Below are 25,802 nucleotides of genomic sequence, written 5' to 3'. Positions count from 1 at the left end.
CCTCCCCATGGCCGGGCCGGGCCGGGCCGGGCCGCCCTCAGCCCTCAGCTATGGCGGCAGGGCCGGCCGGGCGGGCGGGAGCCTTATGTAAGGGCAGAGGCGGGGCCGGCACGGCTGCGGGGGCGGCGGCAGCAGAGGCGGCATGTCCTGGTACCGCAACACCGTGTGGTTCGTCAAGGGGCTGCGGGAGTACACCAGGTACGGGCGGCGGCCGCCCGGGGCCTGGGAGGCGGCGTGGGGCGGGCACAGCGCCGGGGCTGGGCTGGGGCGTTCCTGTCTGTCCGAGGGCGCTCCTGACCCGCGGCCAGGCCGTGTTTGTGTGGGGTTTTTATGGACGGCTGCCCGCCCCCGCCAGGCCGGCGAATTCCAGCCCCGAGGGTCGGGGTCAGGGCTGGCGGCTCAGGGCGGCCAAACGCCACCGCGGGTTGTCGCTTTCATTGCAAATCACCGGGACAGACCGCCCGGGGAAGTGATGCAGACACCATCCCTGGAAGTGGTGAAAAAAACACCTGAGTACGGCACTTGAGGACCTGGGGGAACGTGGTGGTGGTGGTGCTGGGTTGATGGTTGGATTTGATGATGTTAAAGCCTTCTTTCTAACCTTGCTGGTCCTATGATCCACTGCTGATCACATTGTCACTGGTGGCCTGTCCCAGGGGCACAGGGAGCAAACAGGGCAATTACAGGATGCTGAGCTGTGAAGGGAAAGTGCTCTTCAACCCACACTTGTATTTTGGAAGGGTTCTCTTCTAGTTTCTGACAGGTGTCTCTTGATTTGTTCAGAGGTGGTTACGAGTCTGCTTCCAAGCGCTTCAACCCAGCTGATGTGGAGGTGGATGTGGCTGGAAGATCCTTCCTGGTGACTGGAGCAAACAGTGGCATTGGCAAGGCCACGGCCAAGGAGATAGCGAGGAGAGGTGAGCAGGGCTGCCACAGAGCTCCCAGGGGGCTTACAGAGAGGATGGGAGGAAGCAGGTTTGGCCTTCCAGCACTTATACACAAACACAAATCTCTGGGATGCAGGGTCATTTCACAGGGCTCTTACTGTGGTTTGGAGGTTTAAGCACAATCAGTGCCGTGAAAACTGGGATAAGGAAACGAAATTAGCAGAGAGGATCTACAAATTGTTTTTCAAGTGTGTGTTTACCAAAACTATCCATGTTATAGTGGCATTTAAGGGTGTTGGTGATGGATCAGTATCTGATCTGAGACTAATTCAGTACAAGTAGCAGCCTGGCTGAATCTGAACTGAGGAATCTGCAGATGTATCATATGATGAAAGAAAACAATTGTCTTTATAAAAATGAGATGGGAGAGCATAGAAAAAAAAACCAGTGTGGCTGTTCTTGATCTTAATGATAATACCCTGGAGTTTGTGCCCTTTGACTGATTACATGTAATTATTTTTTTATGTTCTCTGTGCGCAAGGACATGGCATGAACTGGGCCTAGCTGCTGCTGAAGGATAAACCTAATCCTTACAATGTTGACAAAATAATTCCTGTTGTGCAAGAGTGACAGGAGTTCTGGCACGTAGAGTGAAAGGGAGGAGCTTGTGGCTCTTTTCTCTCTTTGTGTGCTTGGGTTTCGTAACTCTCTTATGAAGGAAAGTGGCGACTCAGTTAAATGAAACTAATTCAAAACTGTTAGCATCAAAGAGTCTTTGGGTTAAAGATCTACATCAGTGCCAGTATGTGACTGATTTCATGTTCCCACTACTGCTATTGTACATAATCACTTTATGTAAGTATTGCTTTGTCAGGTGACTGTTTTGCTCACAAATGGATATCTCTACCAGGTTCTGCAAGCTGGAAAGCTGGCTGGATCTATATGGGATTTGATCACCACGTTTAGCAGAACAACCTTGGGCTCAGATTGCATGTCTGATATGTTGTATTGGCATTGCTGTTCATGTGAAGTTAAAATGACTTCCTGGTCCCGTCCTCAAATACCTCATTTTGAAACTCAGTGTTAGCTGTTGGGGCTCAGGCTTCTAGTTGAATCTCTTCAAGTATGACAAGAAAATAAGGAATTCTGACTCAACAGAAGAATAATCAAGCTGTGTTGGCTTTACCTTCCAGCACTCGGATATTTCTAACTAATGATGATCTTACTGACAATTTCTGTAGTCTGAGTTCAGCTTTTCTCTGAATTAGTGTCTTACAGATAGTCGGATTTGGGCTTTCCTGTATGTCTTGTGAACTGCACTTCCAGCTTGATGCAGTTACTCCCAACTACTATTCCCATGTGATAAGTTCAAATAGTTTGAATCTTTACCAAAGAAAACACATTTAAATTCCTTTCCTGGTGTATTGTGCACCTTAACTTCCCCCTGTCCTGGTGCTCAGTGGACAAACCTCTCCTGTAGAAAGGTTTCATTATCAGACCGACACTGGGCTGTGCAGTGTGTGTCTGTATCATCCTGAGGTGGACTTGGTGTTCTGCATTTGGGTTCTGGGCACTGAAAGTGTGACCTGACACAGTTGTTGTTTCTGTTATGGATTAATTATGTTCCCATTAGGGATTAATTGCTTGAGCTTTCTAGAGGTGGACTGCTAGCAATCCCTAAAACACCTTTACAAACAGGCAAAAGTAAAGAGTATAGGTGTTCCTGTGACTGTAATTAACACAACTTGGAACAATCAGAAAGTATGAAACAACAACAAAAAAATTGCGTATCTGTACTTTAGTCTTGTGTTTGAAGGCTTTCTTTTATATGGCTAAGTGATGAGATTGTGTTAAGTGTCAGGTCTCTGAGAAGAGCATTGCCTTGTGTCTTCCTTTCACGGAAAACTTGGTTAGAGAAGACCTCTAGAGGTCACCTTGTCCAGCCTCTCACTTGAAGCAGGACTGTTGGCAACAGTAGTTCAAACCAGTCATTGCTGTCTCTCGCTGCTTGATACCCACAAGGATACAAATCATGCATCCTCTTGAGAAAGCCTGGTCTATTGAGAAGAAAACTACTGAAAATTATTTTTCTGATGAAAAATAATTCTGATGACCTGAGCCTCCCAAGCTGCAATTGATGCCACAGTCCTTGTAATATCTCCTGCTGCTGAGAATTCTGATATCTGGCACTTTTATTTCCTTTTCATAGAGCAATTCTAGTCACTTGTGTTGTTGGAGCCCTTAACTGAACTTCCTAAGGCATATATCAAAAAAACAATCTATGATACAGATGCCTTAGCTTCAATTTCCTGTTTAGTTCTGGTATTTCACGCACTAAACATGATGTGCAGACTTGACAGAAATGGTTTGAGCACAGTACTTAGAGTGCAGTGGCCTTTTCCGTACGTGTAGCCTTGCGTGATGACCCTGCCTGCCTTCACAGGAACCAGATCCAAGCCGAAATATTCCAGCTTTTTTCTTATATCCAGTATCTCACCTAATTAGAATGCTGATGTCTCCCCCAAATGCAGTGAGTAATTAATTATCAAATGCTTTTCTCGTCGCAATCCACCAGGTGGCACAGTTCATCTGGTTTGCCGAAATAAAGAACGGGCTGAAGTTGCCAAGGAGGAAATAGTGACAGAAACGGGCAATCAGGTGAGTTGATTTTTAGTCTTTTGTTTACTCTTAGAAAGGTTGTTAATAAAGACCCCAGAGGCCTTGAAATACTCTTCCAACATCTTGCTCTTGTGCTTTTAATAGTATTTTCATACAGACATGGAAACATCTAGCAGTTTATAATTCAAATGATTTGAGGTGATTAACTTCAAGCCATTTGAATCACCTAACTTCATTAGGTGATGTATTCTGTGATTAGTAACATCATCAGCAGCATGCTGTTTTATGTAATGTTTGTTGTTGATTTGCTTTTTGATGTCCTACTTACTATTCCTAACTATGTGGCTGAGGCTTTTAAAAGTTAATGCATTGCAACACTCTTGCAACAACATTTATGAGTCTGCAGCATTGGAGCTGAAGGTTTTATGTGTCTGAATAACATGCTCTTGATTTGCTAAGGTTGGCTGCTCAGTGAAGTCCTGTGTGTGGTCCTAATCCCATGCTCTACGTGCCTTTTCGTTTCCTTTTCTTGTAATGCCTCTTCCTTCCCTCTGTTACACATTCTTTTTGTTTCTGTACAGATCACTCTGTGGTACACCCCTGTATCTGTCGCTGTTGCTTTTGTTAATTGTTCACGAGGATGTGCTTACAGAGGAGTTCACTAGTCGTTATCTTTCTGTCATGGTGCCCAGGTTTTGTCTAGGATAGAGTTAATTTTCTTTCTAGCAGTTCCAGTGGTGCTGTCCTTTGGGCTTGTGACCAAACCAGTGTTGACAACCCACGTTTTAGTTATTGCTGAACAGTGCTCACACAGCATCAAAGCCTGTTCTCATTCTCACACTGCCCCACCAAGTGAGCAGTGCACAAGATGATGGGAGAGGTCACACTGGGACAGCTCAGCTGGCCAAAGGGACGCCCCAGACCATATGACATCTTGCTCAGCAATAGAAGCTGGGAGGAAGGAGTAAAAAGGGGTGTTCACAGATACGGTGTTTAGCTTTCCAAATCACTGTTGCATGGGATGAAGTTCTGCTTTCCTGGGGATCGCGAGATGCCTGCCTGACAATGGGAAGTAGTGAATTAATTCCTTGTTTTGCTTAGTTTGCACACTCAGTTTCTGCTTCACTTGTTAATGTCTTTATCTCAGCCATCAAGTTTTGCCTGTTTTGTTCTTGTGATTATCTCCCCATTCCCACTGGGAGTGGAGTGTGTGAGTATATAGGATTGTATGGGGCTGAACTACCTACCAGGGTTAACTTGGATAGAGACTTGTCTTCCTTTTAAATAATGACTTGTCTCTTGTACACAGTATTTTGATTCCAGTAATAGTTTTTAATGTGGATCAAAGATTCTGAAGACTTTTTTATGGTTAGAGATGTCATATTGACTAAATTTCTACTCTTTGATTTCATCTCCCTAGTGTGACACAACCAGCACTACTCTTCAGTTCTTTAATGGAGGTGAATTAGATCAGTCCTGATGTAGAAATAAATACTTTCCAGCTGTCTATAGCTGTCTAATCCCATGGCTGTAGTAAGGCTGGTGATTAACTGTGTTACCTCTTTCTCCAACTGCAGTCAGGCTGCCTGGGAAAAGAGGTGAGTTTGACCTCTGAAGGTTCCTTCCTGTTCTGCTTTCTGTCACCTGGTGAAAAAAAATTTTGAGACAAATAATATTCTTCCTCTAAAAGCAGCATAATTTCTGCATTCCCACTTTTTGGTAGGCTGCAGACCCGTAATTTCTGCAGTCATGAGAAAGTGTGAGGGCACTGCAGGACTCGTTTGTGACCCTGGGGACAGGGCACTTGGGCAGAGAGCAGCTCGCAGTGAAGTGTTGGATGAGCTGTACAAGAGGCCCTGTGGGACACGTGGCTGCACTGGGAAAAGCACTTTAATAAGGAGCCCACAAGAACATCCTTCTTTATAAGTGCTCATTCAGAAGCAAGGCAGAGAGATAATAAAATGCTTTATCTGCAACTTGACAAGCTGTATCCAGACTGAACTTGCTCTTCCCGATAATTTGGATGGAGATCCTGTTACAGTATACATTGAAGATTTTTTCCATCTTCCACAGTACATGCTGGAGTGCAGTGCTGAAATGGAGTTGTTTGGCAGTCACCTGCCCCTAGATCTGGGAACTGGAAAGTTCTCCTAATCTGTTAAAATAGATCAGTCACAGAGATTAGGTTTACTTTGAAAATGGCTTTGCTACCATTGAGGACTTTTATAGGGAACAGACCTGAACATCCCTTTCCTGAGTCAATGTGACAGTCCCCAGCAGATAAGTGTTGATTTAGATCTTTTTCAATCTCTGAAATCCCTTGTAATACTGAACATCTGCCCAAAAGACTTTACATCTTCTGTACCAGTAGATAATGGTATTAGTTTTAAAAGTATAAAGTTTTAAAGAATATTCAGCTTGAACCAGCAGAGCAGTGTCAAGTTTTTGGTCAGAAATGATTCACAAAATGGATATGGTTGGAAGGGACCACAGTGGGTCATCTGGTCCAATCTCCTTGATCAAGCAGGGTCGTCCTAGAGCACATTATTACAATGAGAAAATTCTGACCCAAACTCAGCTAAGGAGCTGAAATCAAATTGCTGGAGAGAAAGTCATGTGCTTTTTATCTTCAGGGAAGCAGAATTACAGGCAGGAAATAGTGCCATATCATTTCTTCAGCTTTTTCATTTTTCTCATTTGCTTGTATAATGAGTATTTAAAGGAACAACTTGGAAAGAGAGGAGGCCCTTTAATGATTATTTGTTTTGCAAGAGAACACATCCTCTGCATAATTATTTTAAAATCTTTTTCTGGCATACGTCACAAGACTATCTGTGGTGTGTCTTTGAGATGAAGTGCTATCTAGGAGGAGAGTAGGAGTTGATGTGCCTTTGTATGCTGGTAAATGCCACTGTGCTTGTACTATGGAGAATGCAAATCTGCAAAAAGCAGAAGAATTGTCTGTAGCAAACAGCAAAGGGTTTTTGATGTTTTGGAGGGAGGAATTACTTCTAGCTTTAGTGGTTTAGAAAATGATAATTTTGCTCTATGTCAAGCCTTTTTTTTTTTTTTTTTTTTTTCCCTCTTTCTATTGAGTCCACATTGCTGGCCATAGTATTGCAAAACAACATTGCAAGAGTGTTGTGACATTGACTGACAAGGGTTTAGCAGTTAATGCAGCAGCTACATGCAAGGGATGCAGAAGGCACCCAGTACTCTGAGACAGCTGGAGTGGGTGCAGTGATGCTCCTGAAAGCATGCTTTACCACCCTGGCTGGAGGAACTGTGCCTGGCACATGGGGCACTAGCCCAGACACAGCTCCAGAGGGATAATGTGGCAGATGTTGGGTTGCAGGGAGTGGCTGGTACTTTTCCCTGAGCCTGGGGCAGTGCATGATGGTGGCTTCATCAGTTGGGTTCTGCTGTCCTCAGGGTGCTGAGCTGCCAGGCGATGCAACAGCAGCAGATGAGCAGCTGCAGAACCATAGGGAATAGAAACAGGAGATTGACAGGGTCTCTACAGAGAGTAGAAGAGCATGGAAGGAGGGATGGCTGGAAGCTGCATTTGAATAAGTGGTGAATAGAGACTTCTCAGATGAGGAGGAATGGAAGCCTGTGAATGGTGGCAACAGAAGGCAGCTCCTTCTCTGCCTGCAGATGTGCATTTATAGGATAGGTATAGTGCCATGGTAACAGATGAGGAAGAGCAGGATCTGTCAGGGGAGGTGTTGGAGACAGATGATCCTGAATAGTTGTTGACAGTGGGAGGAAGTCGTGGGTGATGATGTCTGAAGGCTCCTTCCTGTGGGGGATGCAGGCAGCCGTCTGCAGTCTTGGCTTGATGACTTGAGAGGTTTGTCACTTGCTGGGGACTCAGATGTAAGTATTGCAGAGAGTCTTCTGAGGCTGATCTAGACCTTGGCCTAATGCCTCTTGTTGTGCAGCCACATGGCACCCTGACATTGTGTGGAGTGACATGGAGCTCATCAAGAGTGTTTACAGAGAGTCAAGGACATGGAAGCCCTAGTAGTGGTCTCCTAAATCCATAGAGTGAAAGGGAAGGGCTTGGGTAGGAGCATATATGTCCTACAGGTCAACACCTGAATGTTCAGCTGGTGTCATTTTGGCCTTAGCCTTTATGGCCTCTTTGGGCTTTCTCTGTTAAATGAGCTTTGCTGAGCAGCAATGACAAATTGGAGCACGAGTGTCTTTGCCAACAGGTTTGCTGAGCCTGGTGAGGAGGCTGTAAAGTGGTTTCATTGGTGTGTAGTGACCAAACTCAGAAGAGTTGTAGAGTCATGAGAACAGTGAGTCTGTGTCAGGGGGACAGCAAATTGGAGTGAGCTCTCACAGCTTTCATGAGAAAGCAGCATGTCTGGGAGCCCATTTCAGATGCCTGTTCATGAGTACACATAGCACTGGAGGCAGGAATCCATGCATGACTGCAGAGTTGTGATCTCACTGGGATTAGACAGAAATAGTTGGCATGACTGGAGTGCTAGAGTGGATGTATACCCCTGCTCGTTGTATGGGTTTTGGCTGCAGTAGGGTTAATTTTCTTCACAGTGTTGGTTTGGGTCTGTGTTTTGGATTTATGATGAACACAGGATTGATAATGCAAAAATGCTTTTGCAATTGCTGAACAGGGCTTACACAGAGCCAAGGCCTTTTCTACTTTTTTACTGCCTCACTGGAGAACAAGTTGGGGTTGCATGAGAGTTTGTGAGGAGACACAGCCAGGACAGGTTGACTAACGAAAGGGATATTTCAGACCATGGGACATCATGCTCAGTATATGAAGCTGGAAGAAAGAAGGAGGAAGGGAGGGGGGGGGTGTTTGGGGTGGTGGCTTTGGAGAGATGTGGTTTGAACTGGTAGATGAAAAGGTGGGTGGAAAACTGTCCAGAACATGTGGCTTTGAAAGTAACAATCAGTGGTACAGAGCTGATCTGTTAATGATTTTTAGTGGCATCCGCCATGAGTCACTACAGGGGCAAAACCTGATGGTATCTTTAAGAGCACAGGTGACAGAATGCAGTGCAGTCTTTGTCTAGCTGGCTGGAAAGCAGATGGCGGAAAGGGACCTGGGAGTGACAAGCTGTTGCTCTGTGAGCAGTGTCCTGGGGCAAGGGAGGCCAACCATACCCCAGGCTGTATGAGCATGAGTCTAGCCAGCAGGCTGAGTGAAGTGCATCTTCCTCTCTATTTAGCCTTTCCAAAGCCACAGCAGGAATCCTGTGCCTGGCTTTGGACTCCCCAGGATGAGGAAGTCATTAGTGTCCTGGAGTGAGTCCAGTGGAGGGGGACCAGGGAGATGGGATGTGTGATGTAGGAAGTGACTCTGAGAAGGCTGATTCTGCTCAGTGTTGAGAAGGCTGAGATGGGTCTTTCTGTATTCTACAGCCAAGTGATGGGAGTGTGTAGAGAAGGCACTCTCATGCTTGGAGGTCTGCAGTGGGAAGACAAGAGGCAGCTGACACAGATGGGAAAAGTGACAAAATTCTGAGTAGACAGTAGGAAAAATGTTTTCACCATGAGAGTGATCAAATGCTGGAGGCTCAGAGCAGGGGGCTCAGACTGGTGAATCTCCATCTTTGCCAAGCAGCCTCCAGAAGTCTCTTCCAACCTAGATTATTCTCTAATGCTGTGACCTTGAACATTTCCTTGGAAAGTTCAGCCAAAGAGAAAGCTGCTAAATTGTTTAAACTGAAATTTTGCAAGCTTTGCAATATTTTTCTAGTTCTCTGCTATGCCTGACTGTCTGTCACATGTATTTATCTAAGTAGGACTCTCTCTTAATAACTTTTAAAAATCTGTCTCAGAAGCAGCTGACTCAATGACTAAACATGTCTTAAGGACCAGAGTTAAATTTTGCAGTTGTGCATGTATTAATTGTGTTCTGGAGACAATATTTTTTTCATACTACTTAAATACCTTTTCAGGCCTTAACAGTGTTTCTCTTCACTTCCCCTATTGATTGTGACTTAGTTTCTTTTCCTTCAGAATATCTTCTTGCATATTGTGGATATATCTAATCCCAAAGAAATATGGAAGTTTGCTGAAAAATTCCAAAATGAACATAAATTAAATGTGTTGGTAAGTCCGTGTACTTTAATCATGTGTGTCTGTCTTGGGAGTGTGTAACCTATGAATTTGTCAGACAGGTCATGTAGATTTGACAGTTTGGCCCACAATTCTCTCCTTAATTTTTTCAAAAAAAATTTTTTTTTCAGGAGTCTCCATTCTCCGTTAACCCATATGTGCTACAAAAAAAGAGAAAAGCAGTAATTTTATAGCTGCGTCTTTGGAGACACCATACATTTTCTCTTTGACTTTCATTGCTAATAACATTGTCCCTCTTAAAGCTAGACCTTCTAAAAGATTAAACTTTTGCAAAAAGTCCAGACTAAAACAGAGCTAGAGAGAGAGGAAACAGCTAATCATGATTGGCAAGGGGCTCAGTGCAGTTCCCCCTTTATTTAGCAGTGAAAATTTGCTTGGGGGGCTGTACTACAGCTGAGGCACCTGGAGTAGCTCCTTTGGTGCTTACTAGATGAGGAACACCTGACTTAAAAAGTAGGAAATAACTTTTGAGGAATGGCAGTGAACATGTAGGAAGGTGTGTAGGGGCAGATCTTTTTATGAGGTGGGAAAGAAAAGTCCTTCTGGAAGGTAAGGCAGAGAAACAAATGTATCAGAGACTATGCTAGCTGCACACAGCTTGCAATCATGTTTTATTGAACAAATAAAAGCTACAGTGTGTAGCTTTGTTTTGCAGCATCAGAATACAGCAAATTAACATAGACTGCTCATATATATGGATTTCCTTGTAGATATTTGTGTAGATTTTGTTTACAGGAGTTGTTTTACAGATCAACAATGCGGGTTGTATGGTGAATACCAGAGAGTTAACTGAAGATGGACTTGAAAAAAACTTTGCAACAAACACTTTGGGTGAGTATTGAAGGTTTACTTCTGGAGCATACCTATTTTGCCTACAGAAATGTGTTTTTATAGCTGGATTTGTGAGGTGTGTGCCCCACCTGAAAGGGGCATTGTGTGTGAACTGTGTGGCAGTGGTGTAAGAGGGACAAATGATGGGAAGCAGGTCAAGAGGGAAAGTGGAGGTGTGGAAGGGCAGGCAAAATGGAAGGTTTCCCCACAGAAGTTGTGGAGAGAAGAGGTGAGCAAACAGCCAGAGAGAAGAGCTGTCTGACCTTGCTGATATCTGTAAGGATGAAAGCTGCACCTCTTGCAAAGAGACACGTGGTGCTTGCATCAGTCCAGCAGTCCTGACACTCTTCCCCCTCTGCCTCTGTACAGGGTAGGTGGATCTCTCAAGAGACTGTCTTTAATATATTCAAAAGTACCACATTAGGGAAAAACTGTGGTGCTTTGTTCCTGTGTTTTCCTCCTGTTCATCAGTATCTGGAATGAGGAGGGGGAGAGCCTAGTCTATAAAGATAAGGTATTTATAGAACTACTATATCCTGGAAACCATTGTTGGTTTTTATTCTTAGCCTTTTTCTTATGTTGGTTCCTAAAATGCTATTTATGTTTGAAAACTAAAATTTTAGGGCAAATGTCTTGTGCTTCAGTGTTACTGTGCACACAGCACATTTTTCTGCAAGTCTGAATACATTAAACTGACAGTTAAATGAAGTATAAAGGCACAGAATCATTTACTTCAGACTAATCTGCTAACATTCTTCTGTCCTTCATGGTCAAAAAATTTAAAAAGTTTTATTTTGCCAACAAATTTCTCCTGGTTGCACAAGTCCAAGAACTTCTACCTTGAGGGAACTATTCACCTTAAATTAGTTTTTATCCTCTTGTGGTCTTTCAGACAAAAACCCAGCAAAGTGCAAAAGTACAGTTCTTCCAGAGAGAAGCAGAGTGAAACAAACATAACAGTCCAAATACAAAAGCATGTTTTGGTTTAGTTTTAGACATTGAGGATATTAAGTGCTGAGGAACCGTACTAGTACATCACTTGAATTAAATTTATTGCACAAGTAGAAGCAGCAAATTCTGCTTTTCCAGCTGTAAATCAGCCTTACTAGAGTTATACAGCTGCACAAAGGAAGCTGAATTATGGTTGTAGCTAAGTAGGAAAATGCCTGTATTATCTTTTGTGGATGTTACTTATGGATCTCCTTTATTCATTCATATATCACTTGCTGCATGATTGTATAAGAAGTGTAAGGAGGTAAATCATCCTCTGTTGTCCAACTTCTTCAGAGTTCAGACAAGGACTGCTTAGCCTGCTTCTCTCTAGACAAAAGTAAGGATTAAAATTTGAATCTTTTTAGAGCAAGGTGGGACTTGGTTGAGCTGGAGGAAGCTGGCAGTGCAACAGGAAGCTTCTGTGCTTGCAGGCCAGACACACATGAAGGACCAAGGCTACAAACCACAGGGCTTTTTTCTTCAAAGTTAGGAATAGGGTAATAAATCATAACATCAGGAGAAAGACCTTCGGAGTAGATGCTGTGTTATTTCCCTAAGTACTAGGTGCCTTTGGGTGTGTTTTACTCGGGAGAAATTATTTCTGTTTCAGTAACTACCTGTGGTTATAGGTTCCCAGAGGAAAACCTGACTAAATGAGATATGGCTGGTATATAGGTTGGTGGTAAACTCAAATGTGAACTGTGTTCTGAAAGAACAAACTAAATTCCCCTCTCTGCCCCAGTAATGCTAAAGCTCCAAGGGTGATATGGGCTCAAGGACCTTGTTTGGAAAATGTGCAGTTGTCCCTCACTTGACTAACAAGATAGAATAATATCAATATCTTTTGCAGATCTTTACATGTAGGGTGCTCCTTCCATGTTTCTTTCACTTTTTTTTTCCTACCCTGGATCTCCGGTCTAGTAAAGGAGTGTGTAGGTTGTAACTATTTAAAAATGCAAGACTGAAATATAACATGCTTTAAATGCACAACACAGTTTTTGAATTCTGTATTTGATATCTGATTAACATTTCTATAAGCTGTAAAGTTGCTCATTTAGGTGTCTGAAATGCTATGGAACTTTTAAATCTAGTCTAGGAATGTTTTCCTCTTGACTGACCTGTTAGTCCATTTTTGAACGTAATGGATGTCAGTGTTCAGTTCTAATTGATGATCTGACTTGTGAAACATACTTTATATCCTGATCTTTTCTTGGACACACATGGGTCAAAAATGACTGCATAAGTCCTCCTGTATGAATGTGGGCAAAAATAACAGTGGTTAGAATAGAAAGTAAAATTCCCTTAATTTTTAAAAAACAGCTGCCTGGCTAATTGAGGATGGCAACTGAAACAAGAGGTGCATAGTCCTCTCTGGTGCTGTCAGAATATGCAAGTGGATGAAGTTCATGAAAATTTAAAATACAGGTTGATAGTTAAGACTTTATATGGTTTGTTTAATATTCAAGTTCCAATTGTAAATTGTTTTGAGCAGGTGGTGGCAGCTGCATCTGTGCTGCTGCCTGTGGCACCCTTACAATGAGTCTGAGAAACAAATTCTACATGGCTCATTGTGGTTCTGTTGTGGCTGTCAAATGAAACACCTTGCCTTTTTTGCCTGCTAGAGGCTCAAGAATTGTCTGATTGCTGGAGCTCAGTGAGTGTAGAGAGCAGAATGGAACACTTAGACTGTAATGTGGGAGCACTGGCCAGGCATGAGTCTCAAATAGCACTTTGCTGATTGAAACACACTTTCAAATAAACCAAATGGAGTGACTTGCTTGGGATAATGTGAGGAGATTTCCTGCAGACCTGCCAATCCTGATGAACAGATTTTTTTTCTCTGTCCTCTAGTTTGTGTGATGTTGCCCTTACATTTTTTCATGTGGGCTAACCATGTACTCTGGGTTGTACCCAGGAGCTGGGTAGCAACAAGCAGTCATTTCTTCTAATGAGTCTTGCAGTCTTTTGAATCAAAACTTGTTTTAAATTTTAATTTAATTTTACTTGTTTTAGTATAACTCTCAGCAAAGACTATTAAAGCTGGTGGCATTCGGTCACTTTGGAAAAAAACACTTCAGCATTGAAAAGCAAGTGGAGACAAAAGAAGCATGTTCTTATTGAAGCACTAGACATTTAGCTGAAACAACCCTTTTTCCTCTATTTTATTGCCTGCCTCACTTTGCCTTTACTCAACATATCTTCCTGCTTGACATGGAAAAATGGCATATATGTTACTTTTTTATTGCTACTTACCAGCCAAGGGGATGCTAAAGCACACTGAGAGATAAATGATGCTCCCAGTATGCATCTTTTCCTCAATCTAACGTGCTCTCATGATTTAATAATATATAGACATATACTTCCACTCTGTGTAAGAAGGGTTAGAGCCAGAGGAAGTAAGATGTTTATCTGTCATAGTAACACTATAGCCCATCTATGGCAAACTGCCTAACCTGGGTGGATGTTTGTCAGCATCTAACTGGTGTTTCACAGAAGCCAGTCCAGCCTGGTGTTCTGAATTACTTGGAAGTCAAACAACTTGAATATCACCTGTAAGTTCAATGCCTGATCTTTGGCAAGACAACCTCATATGTGAAAAAGAGGCTGTGGTTCCAATTTTCTTTCTTAAGAGCTTTGAGACTTACGGATCAGAGGTGGTATATGAAAGGATAAGGTTGAATATAATTGCACATGCACCAACTGTACTGAAGTCTGATTCTCAGGAGACAGAGGAACCCTTATTGAGATGAGCTTTCTCATTTGAGGGAAATGTAAACCTTTATTTTGTGTTTCATGTTCATTAACTCTTCCCATACACTCTCAGTTACTGCTAGTGCAGTGGAATTGGCCCTCAGAGACAGCACACTAAAATCTTCGTTCCTGATCTCTTACTCAGAAAAAGAGACTCAGGGATGTCTCTTATTCGGAACTACATAAACTGCGGGTTTGAAAAGATAATCAGTTCAATGAAGAATGTCACTTTGTTTGTTGGGTGGTTTGTTTCTGTGGTTTGTTTTTATGTGCTTAAGAAAAGCAAGTCAGTTTAACTGATTTCTGCCAGATGAATGAGCCATTGAAATCTGTACAATAAAAGTTTTTTGGTGGTGTTGGGGTTTTTTTTTTGTTTGTTTGTTTAGGGTTTTTTGTTCCCACTTTTTTCACAGTTGAAATGACACTGTTCCTAATAATAGTGCAGAGCTCACTGAATATGGTGCTGGCTGCCTGCCCTTATTCAAATATTAGCAGGGCAAAAACCTTACCAGCAGTGTACCACTAATTGCTAGATAGAACATGAAACAAAAAACCATTCTGGAATCTACCAAGACACTTGGGTCCACAATAATTGTATCCTCATTTAATTAAATGTTATAAGAAGGTAGTGGGTTCATAATGTTACTACTGCTGAAACTATAATTTTCTTCAAAATTGATTTATAAAGTACAGATTTTAGGGTCACACTAAATCTTAAAGCAAATCAGAGTATGTGTTTGTGTACTTATATTTTATGTGATGGCCTGTTAATTTTCAATCTGAAATATGTCAATTCTAAGGAGTTTTCTTCTGGTTCTGGCAGACTGATTTACACCACCACCAGTTTGGAAATCTGTGCAGTGTTTGTTTATATTTTCTGTTAGGGCTATCCTGTGTTTTCATTACTTTCATGTTTTAGTACAGTGTTGGAATGCTAGAAATTTAGATTTAAGATTTTAGTATATAGTAATACGTGTGAGGTTAAGATAGAGGATTTTAGGTGTTGTCTAAGTCCTTCTTCTTCACCTTCTTCTTCTTAATGGGTTTAGGTGGTTTTCTGTAACTGGTTGATAGAGTCCGCATTGCAGACATCAAGTTAGTTATTAGGTTTAAAATAAAAATAATTTAAGTGGCATTTCAAAATTGGGCAGGTTGTCCTTGAAAAGACCTAGTGAAGATAGAGAAGAACTCTTCTACCTCGTTTTTTTAGCTTACTAGTTGAGCTCACAGCTTGTGAGTCTGTAAAGACTGTAAATAGATAAAAATATAGTAAACAACCCACTGTAAACTCAAAATCTACATTTCCCATGTGTCTCTGTCCCAACGTTAGCAGAAGCAAAAAGAAACCAAAACTGTTACAGTACAGCAAGACTTGCAGTTTTCTGTGAGAAAGACCAGTGTCTAATACACTGGAGACTGCTCTCCCATGCACTAGGATAGCTTTCATTTTGTTCGTGTCATGAGACCCACAGTGGAATAACTGTTAAAAAACATGCAGAGCTACCTTTGCACAAGACCTAATAATAGTGTCTTCCATAAAGTCTCCTCAGCTTCTGCATCATGTAATGGGAAAGGTAGCATAACTTCATTTAGGAGTCTATGAGGCAGTCAGGCTGATTTTTTGTAGTTTTGAGGCTTTAAAAAAAAAACAACAACAACTTACTATGTGAATCAAATGTTTCTCTCCATAACAGTGCCTCATTTCCTACACATATGTCACTAACATTTCACTCTGTGATTGTGAAACCACTGAATTGGTGCTTATCCATGATGCAGAGAAGTTCACTGTATGGAGTCAAAAATTTGAGTTGTTAGAGCACAATATCAGATTACTCAACTAAATGGAGAAGATCTCAGAGCAGGTGGAGCAATTACCAGACAGACCACAAGGGAATGCCTGGTGATTCAGTATTTTTGGTGGGTTTTGTTTTTATATTTTTCAAGTAAACAAAAAACTTCAAGATTAATATGCATGAATAAAGTATATTTTCATGAAACGCCATGTTCATTACTTTTATTGGAATGACCATGTTTAATGCAAAGATTGGCAACCCACCCTGTCTACTTTACCATATGATAAAATTGGTTTATGGTGTGTAATGGTGTTGCTCTGGAGAAAAGATTTAATCACTCTGTATTATATGTGATTTCCTATTCTGGGAGATCAGATTCAAGGCATAAAGCCTACAGAAGTTTTTTTCAAAGAAAGCTAATGTTAAGAGACTGTTTATCGTGAAAATAAATTGTACATCTATCCCAGGAGCCTTTTTAACTAGAGAAAACATGGCCAGCCAGTACTGTGTCAAACCTCATTACACAGAACAGAGCTGTAGCTTGTCCAGTAGGTTCTGCAAGTCAACTCTTCACCTTGGCAGAGTTCAGTGAGGGCAGGATGAAATCCTTTATATGGGTGTGATAGACAGGGAGGGATCACCTTCTTCTGCATTCCTGCTGCTTCTGAGCAAACTCCCAAATTCATCTTGCTGGATTCTTTTGTGTCACAGCAAATACTTCTCATCAGAGGGAAATGTTGTATACCATTTATTTCACTGTTTTTTTCCCCCCTGTTATACCAGTGGGAGACAAGCTTTCAGGCCATGTGGACAATGTACCTTCCAGTGACAGGAAATGGTGATGCACAAATCTGGCTCTTGTCACACAGTGCTAAATGCAGGTAGTACCAGCTGTCTGTGCAGGAGATACCCAATAATTCCTGCTTTCAGTGCAAGGCACAGCACTGTTGAAGGTTGCTTTTCCTTTCATGTACTTTGGTGTTGAATCATTAAAAAAAAAAACAAAAACAAACCTGCTCAATCTGTACTGTACACAGTTTGAGCACAGTGATACTTAAGCATTAACCACATTTGATATACTTTACCTTTTTAAACTAAGCTCTGTGGGAAGAAGTTTCTCAGACAAAAGTTTAACAGGCAATTTTATTTTTTTTTGCATTAAGTAGATCTATTAAAATGCTCAATTGCTTGTTTTGGAAAGGCTGATTTCCAGTACATTGGTGTTAATAATCAAGGATTGGCACAAGGACATACAGTTTGGATGTTGCCTTGATTTCCTTATGTGGGGGCAGAGATGAATGTAGTTTCTTCTACCAAATCAATCTTGGTTTTCCTTGCAAAGGTATTTTTAACAGGATTTTTTTTTTTTTTAATAAGGGCAGTGGCAGGCAATGCCTTCATTTGCTGCTTCCCCTTTTACTCAACAATTAGTTTCTGTGTTAGTGCCTGCTGTGCTACAGCTGTGCTGGGCAAGTACCTGCCGTGAGATACAGGGCTGTGCCAGTGACCACACTGAGTGTTCTCCCAAGCTGTTTGAATGTCACCATCAAACTACGGGCCAGCTTTGGCACTGATAAAAATGGAGAGGTTTCAGCTGATGATATATTTTAACCAGCAATAAACCTTGTTAATGAAGTAGATCTGTTCTACTGTTTCCATTCTAAATTTCTTTTCCAGGCTGTTTTGCCTGGCAGACCAGCCCAGGCAAATAACAATGTATAATACTCAAGTATTTTTGTCAAAGGAATGAGGAGTTTGTGTTCAAACACTTAAAATGGTAGTAGTAGTCAGTGAAATATTCAGCAGGGGGAGAAATTAAATGCTGCAGCCTCAATGCCTGATGCATTGTGTTTGTGTGTTTTCAGATACTGTTGCTTACCAGAGAAAGCTGTGATCAAAACTGCTGTTTGCATGCTGTCTCAAAGCAAATGAGCAAGTGGTTTTGTGGGGCAAAAAGATGGAATGCTCTGGTTTTGTGGGATTTACTGAATTCTTAATAAACTTGAGGAACAGAGGAGATGTGGGCTTTGCAGTTAGTTTGTGGTTCTAAATAAGCACATAAACTTCTGACAAGCTGTAGTTGCTCTAAGCAGGATTTTTGGCATTGAACATTTCTCTTATTCAGCTGCAAAACAAAACAAAATTCGGTTGTTAATGAGGCGACATTAGTGCATTCATCTTTGCAGCTCTTTAGAATTAACACATCGACATGTAGTCCCTTAAAAGTGTAAATTAATCTGCAGGACAGTAAAATGGAGCATCCTCAGAGCTGGTGCATTGCAGCTCTGCCTTTAAGAGATGCAGCTTATTTAACCAAGACGTGATGTTACTTTTTTGAAGAATCCACAGCCAAACAACATTAAAACGCGGCTCTCAGCTTGTACTGAAGTGATTTTCTTTTGGATTTATTTTTTTTCCTCCCCCCCATGGCGGCAGCCTCCCCTGGCAGCCAGCGGGAGTTGTGTGGGTGATGTCATTGCTCAGTCTCCCCGCCGCTACCAGGGGACACGGCCGGGCTCTCGCTATTCGCTGGCACTGCCTGTGCTCACATCTTCTGCCGAAGACAGGCTGCATTAACTCATCTGCAGTGCATTTGCTTTGATTTTTTTAAAATCAGGGTTTTAAATATATTGTGTGTGTATGGACATACTTCTGATTCTATAGAGAAAGCGAAGGCTGTTGTGGCTGATAGGGGAACTGAACAGTTTGTTCACCAAGCATGTAACATGTTTGATTTTGGTACCGTATTTATAAACATGCTGTATTTTAACTCGGTGATCTCATTGCCTGTGTGGAAGAGAGGTTATAAAGACATGCTGAAGTCTTCAACACAGCCTCAGTAGCTCAGGGAAAAAAAAATGCATTTATCACTTATAGAATTGTTGAACTAGAGCCATTTGTAAAGACATGAGAGGGAAGTAGATGCAGAAACACTAGACTAAATGGGGCTAGGTTAATTTTTAATTTAATGTAATTTTTAAAAAATACATTTAAACAGAAAAAAATCTCTGAAAAGATAAAAAAAATCTGTGTTGCACTCAGTTGCGTGAAACATCACTAGGTGTGTCTGAATTAGATACACTTACAGTTGAACAGTGTTTGTAAAAACAAACTCTGCTGGTCATGGTAATGGAATATATTTGTGTGGTGTGTAAAAATCCTTGCTAAACAAACACGATTAAAAGCAGGGAAGGACACAATTAAGTTTTCCCAAGTAATCTTAGCTCAGCCTTGGGCAGGCAACATTAATATTTTTTCCCCCAGGGATTCCTTATCTTTCATAATGGTCATGCTAGGGATTTAAAGGGGTGGGTTTTGTGTGCAACACAAAAAGTGTCAGTGTACTCTGAGTGATTCCATAGTGAGAAGGGAAAAATGGACAAGTCTTAAGTGTATATGCAGTGCTCTAAGAACTGTAAGTATGAAGGGCAGTTTCCTTCTCTTGTTCATGACCCAGCTTAGATCTGTGTGCATACACCAGACTTGCAGGGGAAATGCATTCCCCATTTCTTCACTGGCAACACCTTCCCCCACCCAGGAAATTCCATACCTGAGCTGTTTTGCCTTCAGATTCTCACAGATGAATGTAGTGAGCTGTTTTCTCTATAGGTAAAATAGACATGAAAATCTGTAAAATAATGCATGCCTTTTGCTAAGTATATGGCAATGTGAACCCTACACATTGAATTGGCACGCTGCAGGTGAAGCAGCAACAAAAAATCATTGTCAAATTCAGATCAGATTTCAGAGATAAAGAGACTTTGGGGTTTGGGTTGTTAAGGAGGGTGGAGAAAAAAAGCTTTTTTTAAAAGGAAAAGTTAATGTTGGTGCCTGTCTGTCTTTTAGGTACATACATCATGACAACTGCCCTGGTGCCCCTCCTGGAAAAAGCAGCTGATGCCAGAGTGGTGAGTCTGAGATGCTGTTTAAAAGGGATGTTTTACTATTTTTACCTTCTGGCTTGTGACAGCAGTTCTCTGACTGTATTATCAGTCCAGGATTGCTTATAATGCTGTAAGGATCTCTAAAATCTTGGATTTTGCTAACAACCTCCTCCTCTAAGGCAAAGCTCCTGCCTGCTGCTCTCAACCCTTCACTGGAAATCAGAGTAAAACACTTCATTTGGGAACTTACCCTCTTGGATTCCCTAGGGCGAGTTAGCTCCTGCAGCAGAGTGCAAAATATGTGCAACAGGAGTATAGGCTTAGAAGAACTTTACAGATCTTGGTGTAAAATAAGACAGCAGGTACATTTTTAAAAACGAGATTTCCCAAGTTTTGCATGGCTTCTGCATGACTTCAGTAAATGCTAAACTGCATTTAGTGCTGCTATTCTGCTATTTTCTTTCTCCCCATTACTTTTTAAAAGGAAAAAGCACAAAATTCCTGAAATGAATCAACATCACTTTGAATGAAAATCACTTCTTAAAAAACTTATGTATCTTCCACCTTCTCTCCAGGTGTGCTGTACTCATGAGCATAAGCATAATGCAAAGAGTGTGCAGAGGAATCCTGCTCCGTAGGGACTTCCAGCTATGGCCTGAAGGGTACATTGCATGCATGAGTGCATCTGTGAGGAGTTCCTGGTTTTGCTTTTCATTCATTTGCTTTTCATTCAATTGTTTTTCATTCATTTCATTACAGATAACTGTCTCTTCTGGGGGCATGCTAGTTCAAAAATTAAACGTATCTGACTTGCAGTCAGAAAACGGGCCATTTGATGGAACTATGGTGTATGCACAGAACAAGGTACAGTCCATGGGATTGAAAACAAAGCCCAGCCTTTCTTTGCTAGCTAGCTCATACCATCTACTTTGCAGAAAGCCTGTTGGTCATTGCTGCTTTCCCATTGCATCCAACCCATAAGCTGATGCACAGGCAGTAATCTTCAGGAGTATAATGGTGTGCCCTTAGGAGAGCATACATCTTGCATGGAGGAAAGCATGGTTAGAGTTGCATTTGATATGAGAGAAGTCCCTAGGGGGAACACTGTCTTTAGCTGATGAACCCTGTCTGCCTGCTTAGTTCTTGTCCACAGTCTGCAGCAAGCAGACATGGTCAGTAAAAGCAGTGCAGCTGCTTTAAAAGTAAATTTGTGGCTTGGGTATGGATGGCAATGACTGCATAAGTCTCTGTTGAAATTATCCAATAAATCCAGTCAGGATGAGTAAGGGTATATTTCTGCTGTACATAAATGCTGTGGTATTTATGGCACAGTTGATGTAGTTTTTTTCCCTGGGAACTAATTTGGTGGACAGGCTGTTGAACTCGGTGTTGGCGTTCACTTTACTGCTCTATCCTAGAGACAGCAAGTTGTCCTGACAGAACAGTGGGCAAAGGCTCACAGAAACATCCATTTCTCTGTGATGCACCCCGGCTGGGCAGACACTCCAGGTAACAACATCTGCTTCACACTCTGACAATATTTTTTTTTCTTTTCAGCATTAGTCTAAAAGCAAAGAAATGAAACTTCTTAGTATATTTTTCCAACAGGCGCAGTAATTTCTTTTCTCCAAACTGGTGCTTGAAGTAGTTTTATATCCCCTTGGTGGCTCTATCCTGCACAGTGTCTGCTAGCTGTATATATCTAGAGAATAATAATGGGCAGTGAATGCTTCCAGCCCTGCACAACTGCACAGCAGAGACACAGTTCTTTAAGGTACCCTTTAAGTTACATTTGTAGTGGAACTGTTAAACACACAGATGGAGCTTCTGCTTCTGTACCAATATGCAGACACTGGGAATTTGTGAGGACATGTAGGAGAATGCACCACTGTGCAAGCCATCTATTCTTCCTCTAAACATTTACTGCTGTTGAGAAGCAGTTTGGCCATTCAGCCCTTTGTCTGAGCTGCAGCTGTTCTTCAGTTACTGTGCCTGAGCAGGTGAGCCAGCATCAGTCATGCACTGTGCATGTTGCCTTCCCCAGAGTTTCCAGCCCCCAGTGCCCAAGCTTGGGATGCAGAATAGCAGTTACATCTCTAGGTCTTTTATAGGGATGCAGTTGCCAAAATCTGCTTCTGACAAAAGAAGCATTTACCCTGTCTACCTTATGCTTGAAAATAGCTCTTCCCAACTAAATATCCTGGTGTTTCTTTTTCTTTAAAATGCATTCATTTTTGCACTTCCTTTGTGGATTTCAAACTTATTGAACCATAAAGTTATCCTACCTTAAAGTTCAAAGACTCTCCAACCCCCAAAAATAAACACCTACAGTGGTGTGACGCCCACAGTCATCATCTGTTGGACAAAATAAAATGAAGCCAGAGTTTAGACAGGAAGTAAGCAGTTTTTAAATACAGTGCTGCAACTGGTTTCCTAAAACTGGTGAGAAAATAGGAGCTAAAAATCCCATTAGAATACTGGTTTTGGAATTTCTGTTTCCCCCGTGCTTGTCAGCTTTACGGCTTAGAATGGAATTGGCAGAGGAACCTCTTACAGATCCTGTTGTCACTTTTGTCCCTGTAATTTGACCCAAACAAACAAGTGGTGGATCATCTGGTAGCTTAGTGCTATTCTCCTGCAAGCCATCTTACTCCCAGATAGGGGGAAATACTCATTTTCTTCCATAAGCTCCAGAGATGCCTCTTCTCCTTCCTACATAGCAAATGGCAATTTGAAGCTGTTCTGGTGGGGTTTTTTTTGGTATCAAAAAAGCCTTGCATGGCTTCATTCCACTGTTATCCTTTCCAGCTGTGAGGTCGGCCATGCCTGATTTCTATGAGAGGATGAAGAACTCTCTGCGCACAGAGGCCCAGGGAGCTGACACCGTCCTGTGGTTGGCAGTGTCACCTGAAGCAACAAAGCTGCCCAGTGGCTTGTTCTTCCAAGGTAAGGAGCAGTGTTTCACAGGGCACAGACTGGAGATACCCAGCCTGCCTGAGCTTAGGATCCCTGTCTGGCCTGGAAGGGGATGAAGGTTGCACTAGGCCGCTTGTGCAAAGGATAAAGCATTCCTCAAAGTTGTTTCAAGTCTAAGTGTTCGAGTGAACATCGTGTTAAATCATTATATTCCTGATTTTGTCCTCTAAAGTACCTGATAGATACTTCAAAGCATTTCTTTAGGGAGAGTTGGGGATTTTTGTGATGAAAATGGTTGCATGTATGACTGTGCCAGGGGAAGGTGAATCACAGCAGTCAAACAGCATTTTCTATGACGCTAGGAAATGAGCATCTTTCTCACAGAGCACTGGGAGTTGGCTCTGCTTTGAGAGGTTCTTCCTCCTACTGTTCCACGCTAGCTGAAACTGCCAGTTCTCCCTTTCTCTAACACTGGGCAAAGACTTGAGCACAGTGGCATTTTTGGCACTGTGAGCTCAGGGAATGGAAAAGTAGGGCAGAGCCTTCCTTTTCTCTCAGGCAAATGACAGGCATCTTTGTAGGAACAGCTGGAAGCAGGGATGCCTCAATGGTGATGCAGGTCAGCCCAAAAAGAGAAAATTCAGGGTAATTTCTTAGAGAAGCTCAGTGCTTCTGTTGGATGTGGCACTCAAATCCTGATTCACTGAATTTCTATACAGAATGCAGGAAGCTCAGACTTTTCTGCATTTGGGTTGACTTTGTCCCTTCTGTCTCACAGACAGTCACACAGAGTTGACTGACAGATACTTAAATGGACATTTTTCATGTCAGTATGTGGTGCATGTGGAAACCCCACATCCCAGCTGGTCAGCCTTCTTCTTAGAACTAGGCTTTGCCTTTCTCTTACTTCAGTCACGTTCTTCTGGTCCTAATGCTTCTGCTCAGTTTTCTTTCTGTTTCTTGATAGTTCCACCAGGCTCTTCCCTTTGGCCTTTGTCTACCCCCAGCTTTGGTAAGCAGGGAACATGCCCTGGCTCTTCAGCTAAAGCTACTGACTTTCGAGAGCTTTGGTCCTGGCATGACTGCTCTTAAAGCTGCAAGAGCAGTTCTGAGTCTGTGTCTTGTGCTTATCAAGTAGTGGTGAAGTCAGTTATTTCTTGCTCCTACAGCCTTTTGGAAGCACAGCTTAGCATGGGCACTTCTCAGGCCCTTTCAGTGAATGGTTTGGGGTGCAGGAGCACTTTGCCACAAACCCCATGCTTCTGGTCCTAGGCAGCCATTTTCCAGATCAGTCACAGTTTCCCTCCATTTTCTGCATTCTCTTTTACTGTTCCATCTGAGAGCAAACCAAAGCCTGCTTGCTTTATTTTTTAATTTTTTTTTCCTGAGGAAATAATAAAGGGAAGTGAGAACATGACTAGTACTACCAGAATTCTCAGCATCTGCTAAAATACATAAAAAATGTTTAACACAGACCTGCTTTCCAAAGACTAGAAGCATCTTCTCTGTGATGCTGAACATGGCTTTCATACCTAGTTTCCAAACTTTAGCACAGGCTACTGAAGCACTATGGCTAGGTGGGAAGCTGTTCATAGTCAGTGATGGAGAAGGGAATGTTCCTCTGCATGTTTCTCTCTCCTCAGTTTTCCATGAGCAGAAGTTATGTGGTGTGTGCAGTCAGGTAAACATTTGCTCTTAAGAGAGCAAATATCTCTGCTCTCCTGGGAAGCCCAGTGGCAGCCTGATAGGTTTTCAAGGAAATCTGTTGCCCAGAACAGTTTGTTCTTTTTGTCTGAGCTGGCTGCTGCAGAAGCTGGGCTCGCTAAATAGACTTAACAGTGCTGCACCAGTGCTCTGACTGTTGTTCCAGAGACACCTGACAGCATTGTCATAGGCTCCCAGGCTCTAGATACCATGTTTTTGGAGGGGAAAATTCCTTAGAGTGGATGGTAGTAACAGCTGTATTTACAGAGTGAGTGATAGGCATGAGATTTGGAAAACCAAGCAAAGCATCAAACTGAGCAAACTTGGTTGGATACGTGTCACTTATGGCACATAAACAATAAGCCCAAGTTCTTTTGCATTTAGAATTTAACCATTGTTTCTAAGGATGAAAGTAAGCATTTTAAGATTGAAAATAATCCTAACTACGAAGTCCCAGCTGGGGTTCTGTACAGTACTAGAAATGTTATCCAGGAGGCAAGGAAAAATGTTTCAAGTCATCCTCTGCCTGCAGCAACAAACGCCAGCTATTGCTCTTTGCCTGCAGGTGTTGCACTAGTGACAGGCATAATGCCACAAGGAAACCTTCCTGTTCCTAAACTGTCCCCAGCTGCAAATGAGGCTTGCTCCACAGTCCAGGTCATATCATCTACAGAAAAATCACTCTAGCCCCAAAATACAAATTGGATTAGTTTAATTTTTGGTTTAGAAGATATGCTTAGCTAGCATTATTTGCAGGTACCTAGACGATTAAGTTTCAAGACCATAAGGTATGTTTGGGTAGAGTCCCTCAGAAAAACCTCCTTTCTGCTATAAGAGAGTTAAATGTACCCATAAGGTTGTTTTTTTCCTTCTTCTTTTCTTCCAGACAGGCAACCAGTTCCTACACACTTACCCCTAGCATACACCCACAGTCCACCAGAGGATGAAGAGAAACTAATGGAGGTGCTGGAAGAGTTCTCCCAGAAGTTTAAATCTGTTTCTCCAAGAATGTAGTGTCTCTGCTGACACAATGTCACCACAAATCTTTTAATTACACAGTAACCTGCTGTTGAGGGGAACTAGGATGCCATAGGCCTGTTAAAAATGAATTAGGTTCAGGTGTTCTCATAATGAGGTGGTAGAGTGGCACCTGTGTCATTTTTTCTGCTGCCAAGTCTTTCCCATTGTCAATATGCAGCTGCTGCCTCAAGACACGCTAAGGTCATGTTCTTTGGATTGGAAGAAAAATTGAAAGACATTAAATAAACCCTGAGACTTTGTAAAGTTACCTAGAATAATTT

The 25,802-nt window shown here is 42.1% G+C and overlaps 1 protein-coding gene across 1 annotated transcript; it reads left to right on the top strand.

Annotated features, from left to right (window-relative positions):
* Nucleotides 1–103: 103 nt before the first annotated feature.
* Nucleotides 104–25,789, top strand: DHRS12 (dehydrogenase/reductase 12). The gene is made up of 10 exons (XM_083854950.1): nt 104–198; nt 784–917; nt 3,463–3,545; nt 9,510–9,602; nt 10,379–10,460; nt 19,844–19,905; nt 20,641–20,745; nt 21,300–21,390; nt 22,690–22,827; nt 25,388–25,789. Exons 1-10 carry the CDS (start codon nt 143–145, stop codon nt 25,513–25,515), a joined length of 972 nt encoding a protein of 323 aa, XP_083711076.1. The 5' UTR covers nt 104–142; the 3' UTR covers nt 25,516–25,789.
* Nucleotides 25,790–25,802: the final 13 nt, after the last annotated feature.

Source organism: Zosterops lateralis (assembly GCF_965231275.1).
Source record: "Zosterops lateralis genome assembly, chromosome: 2".
NCBI classification, from domain to species: Eukaryota; Metazoa; Chordata; class Aves; order Passeriformes; family Zosteropidae; genus Zosterops; species Zosterops lateralis.
This window is presented reverse-complemented; position numbering and strand designations above follow the sequence as displayed.

Excerpts from the sequence above, each read along its gene's own strand:
- DHRS12 (XM_083854950.1), top strand. The coding sequence starts at position 143 with ATGTCCTGGTACCGCAACACCGTGTGGTTCGTCAAGGGGCTGCGGGAG. Across the intron at positions 3,546-9,509 it reads TGACAGAAACGGGCAATCAG|AATATCTTCTTGCATATTGT; the intron begins GTGAGTTGATTT and ends CTTTTCCTTCAG. Across the intron at positions 9,603-10,378 it reads AACATAAATTAAATGTGTTG|ATCAACAATGCGGGTTGTAT; the intron begins GTAAGTCCGTGT and ends GTTGTTTTACAG.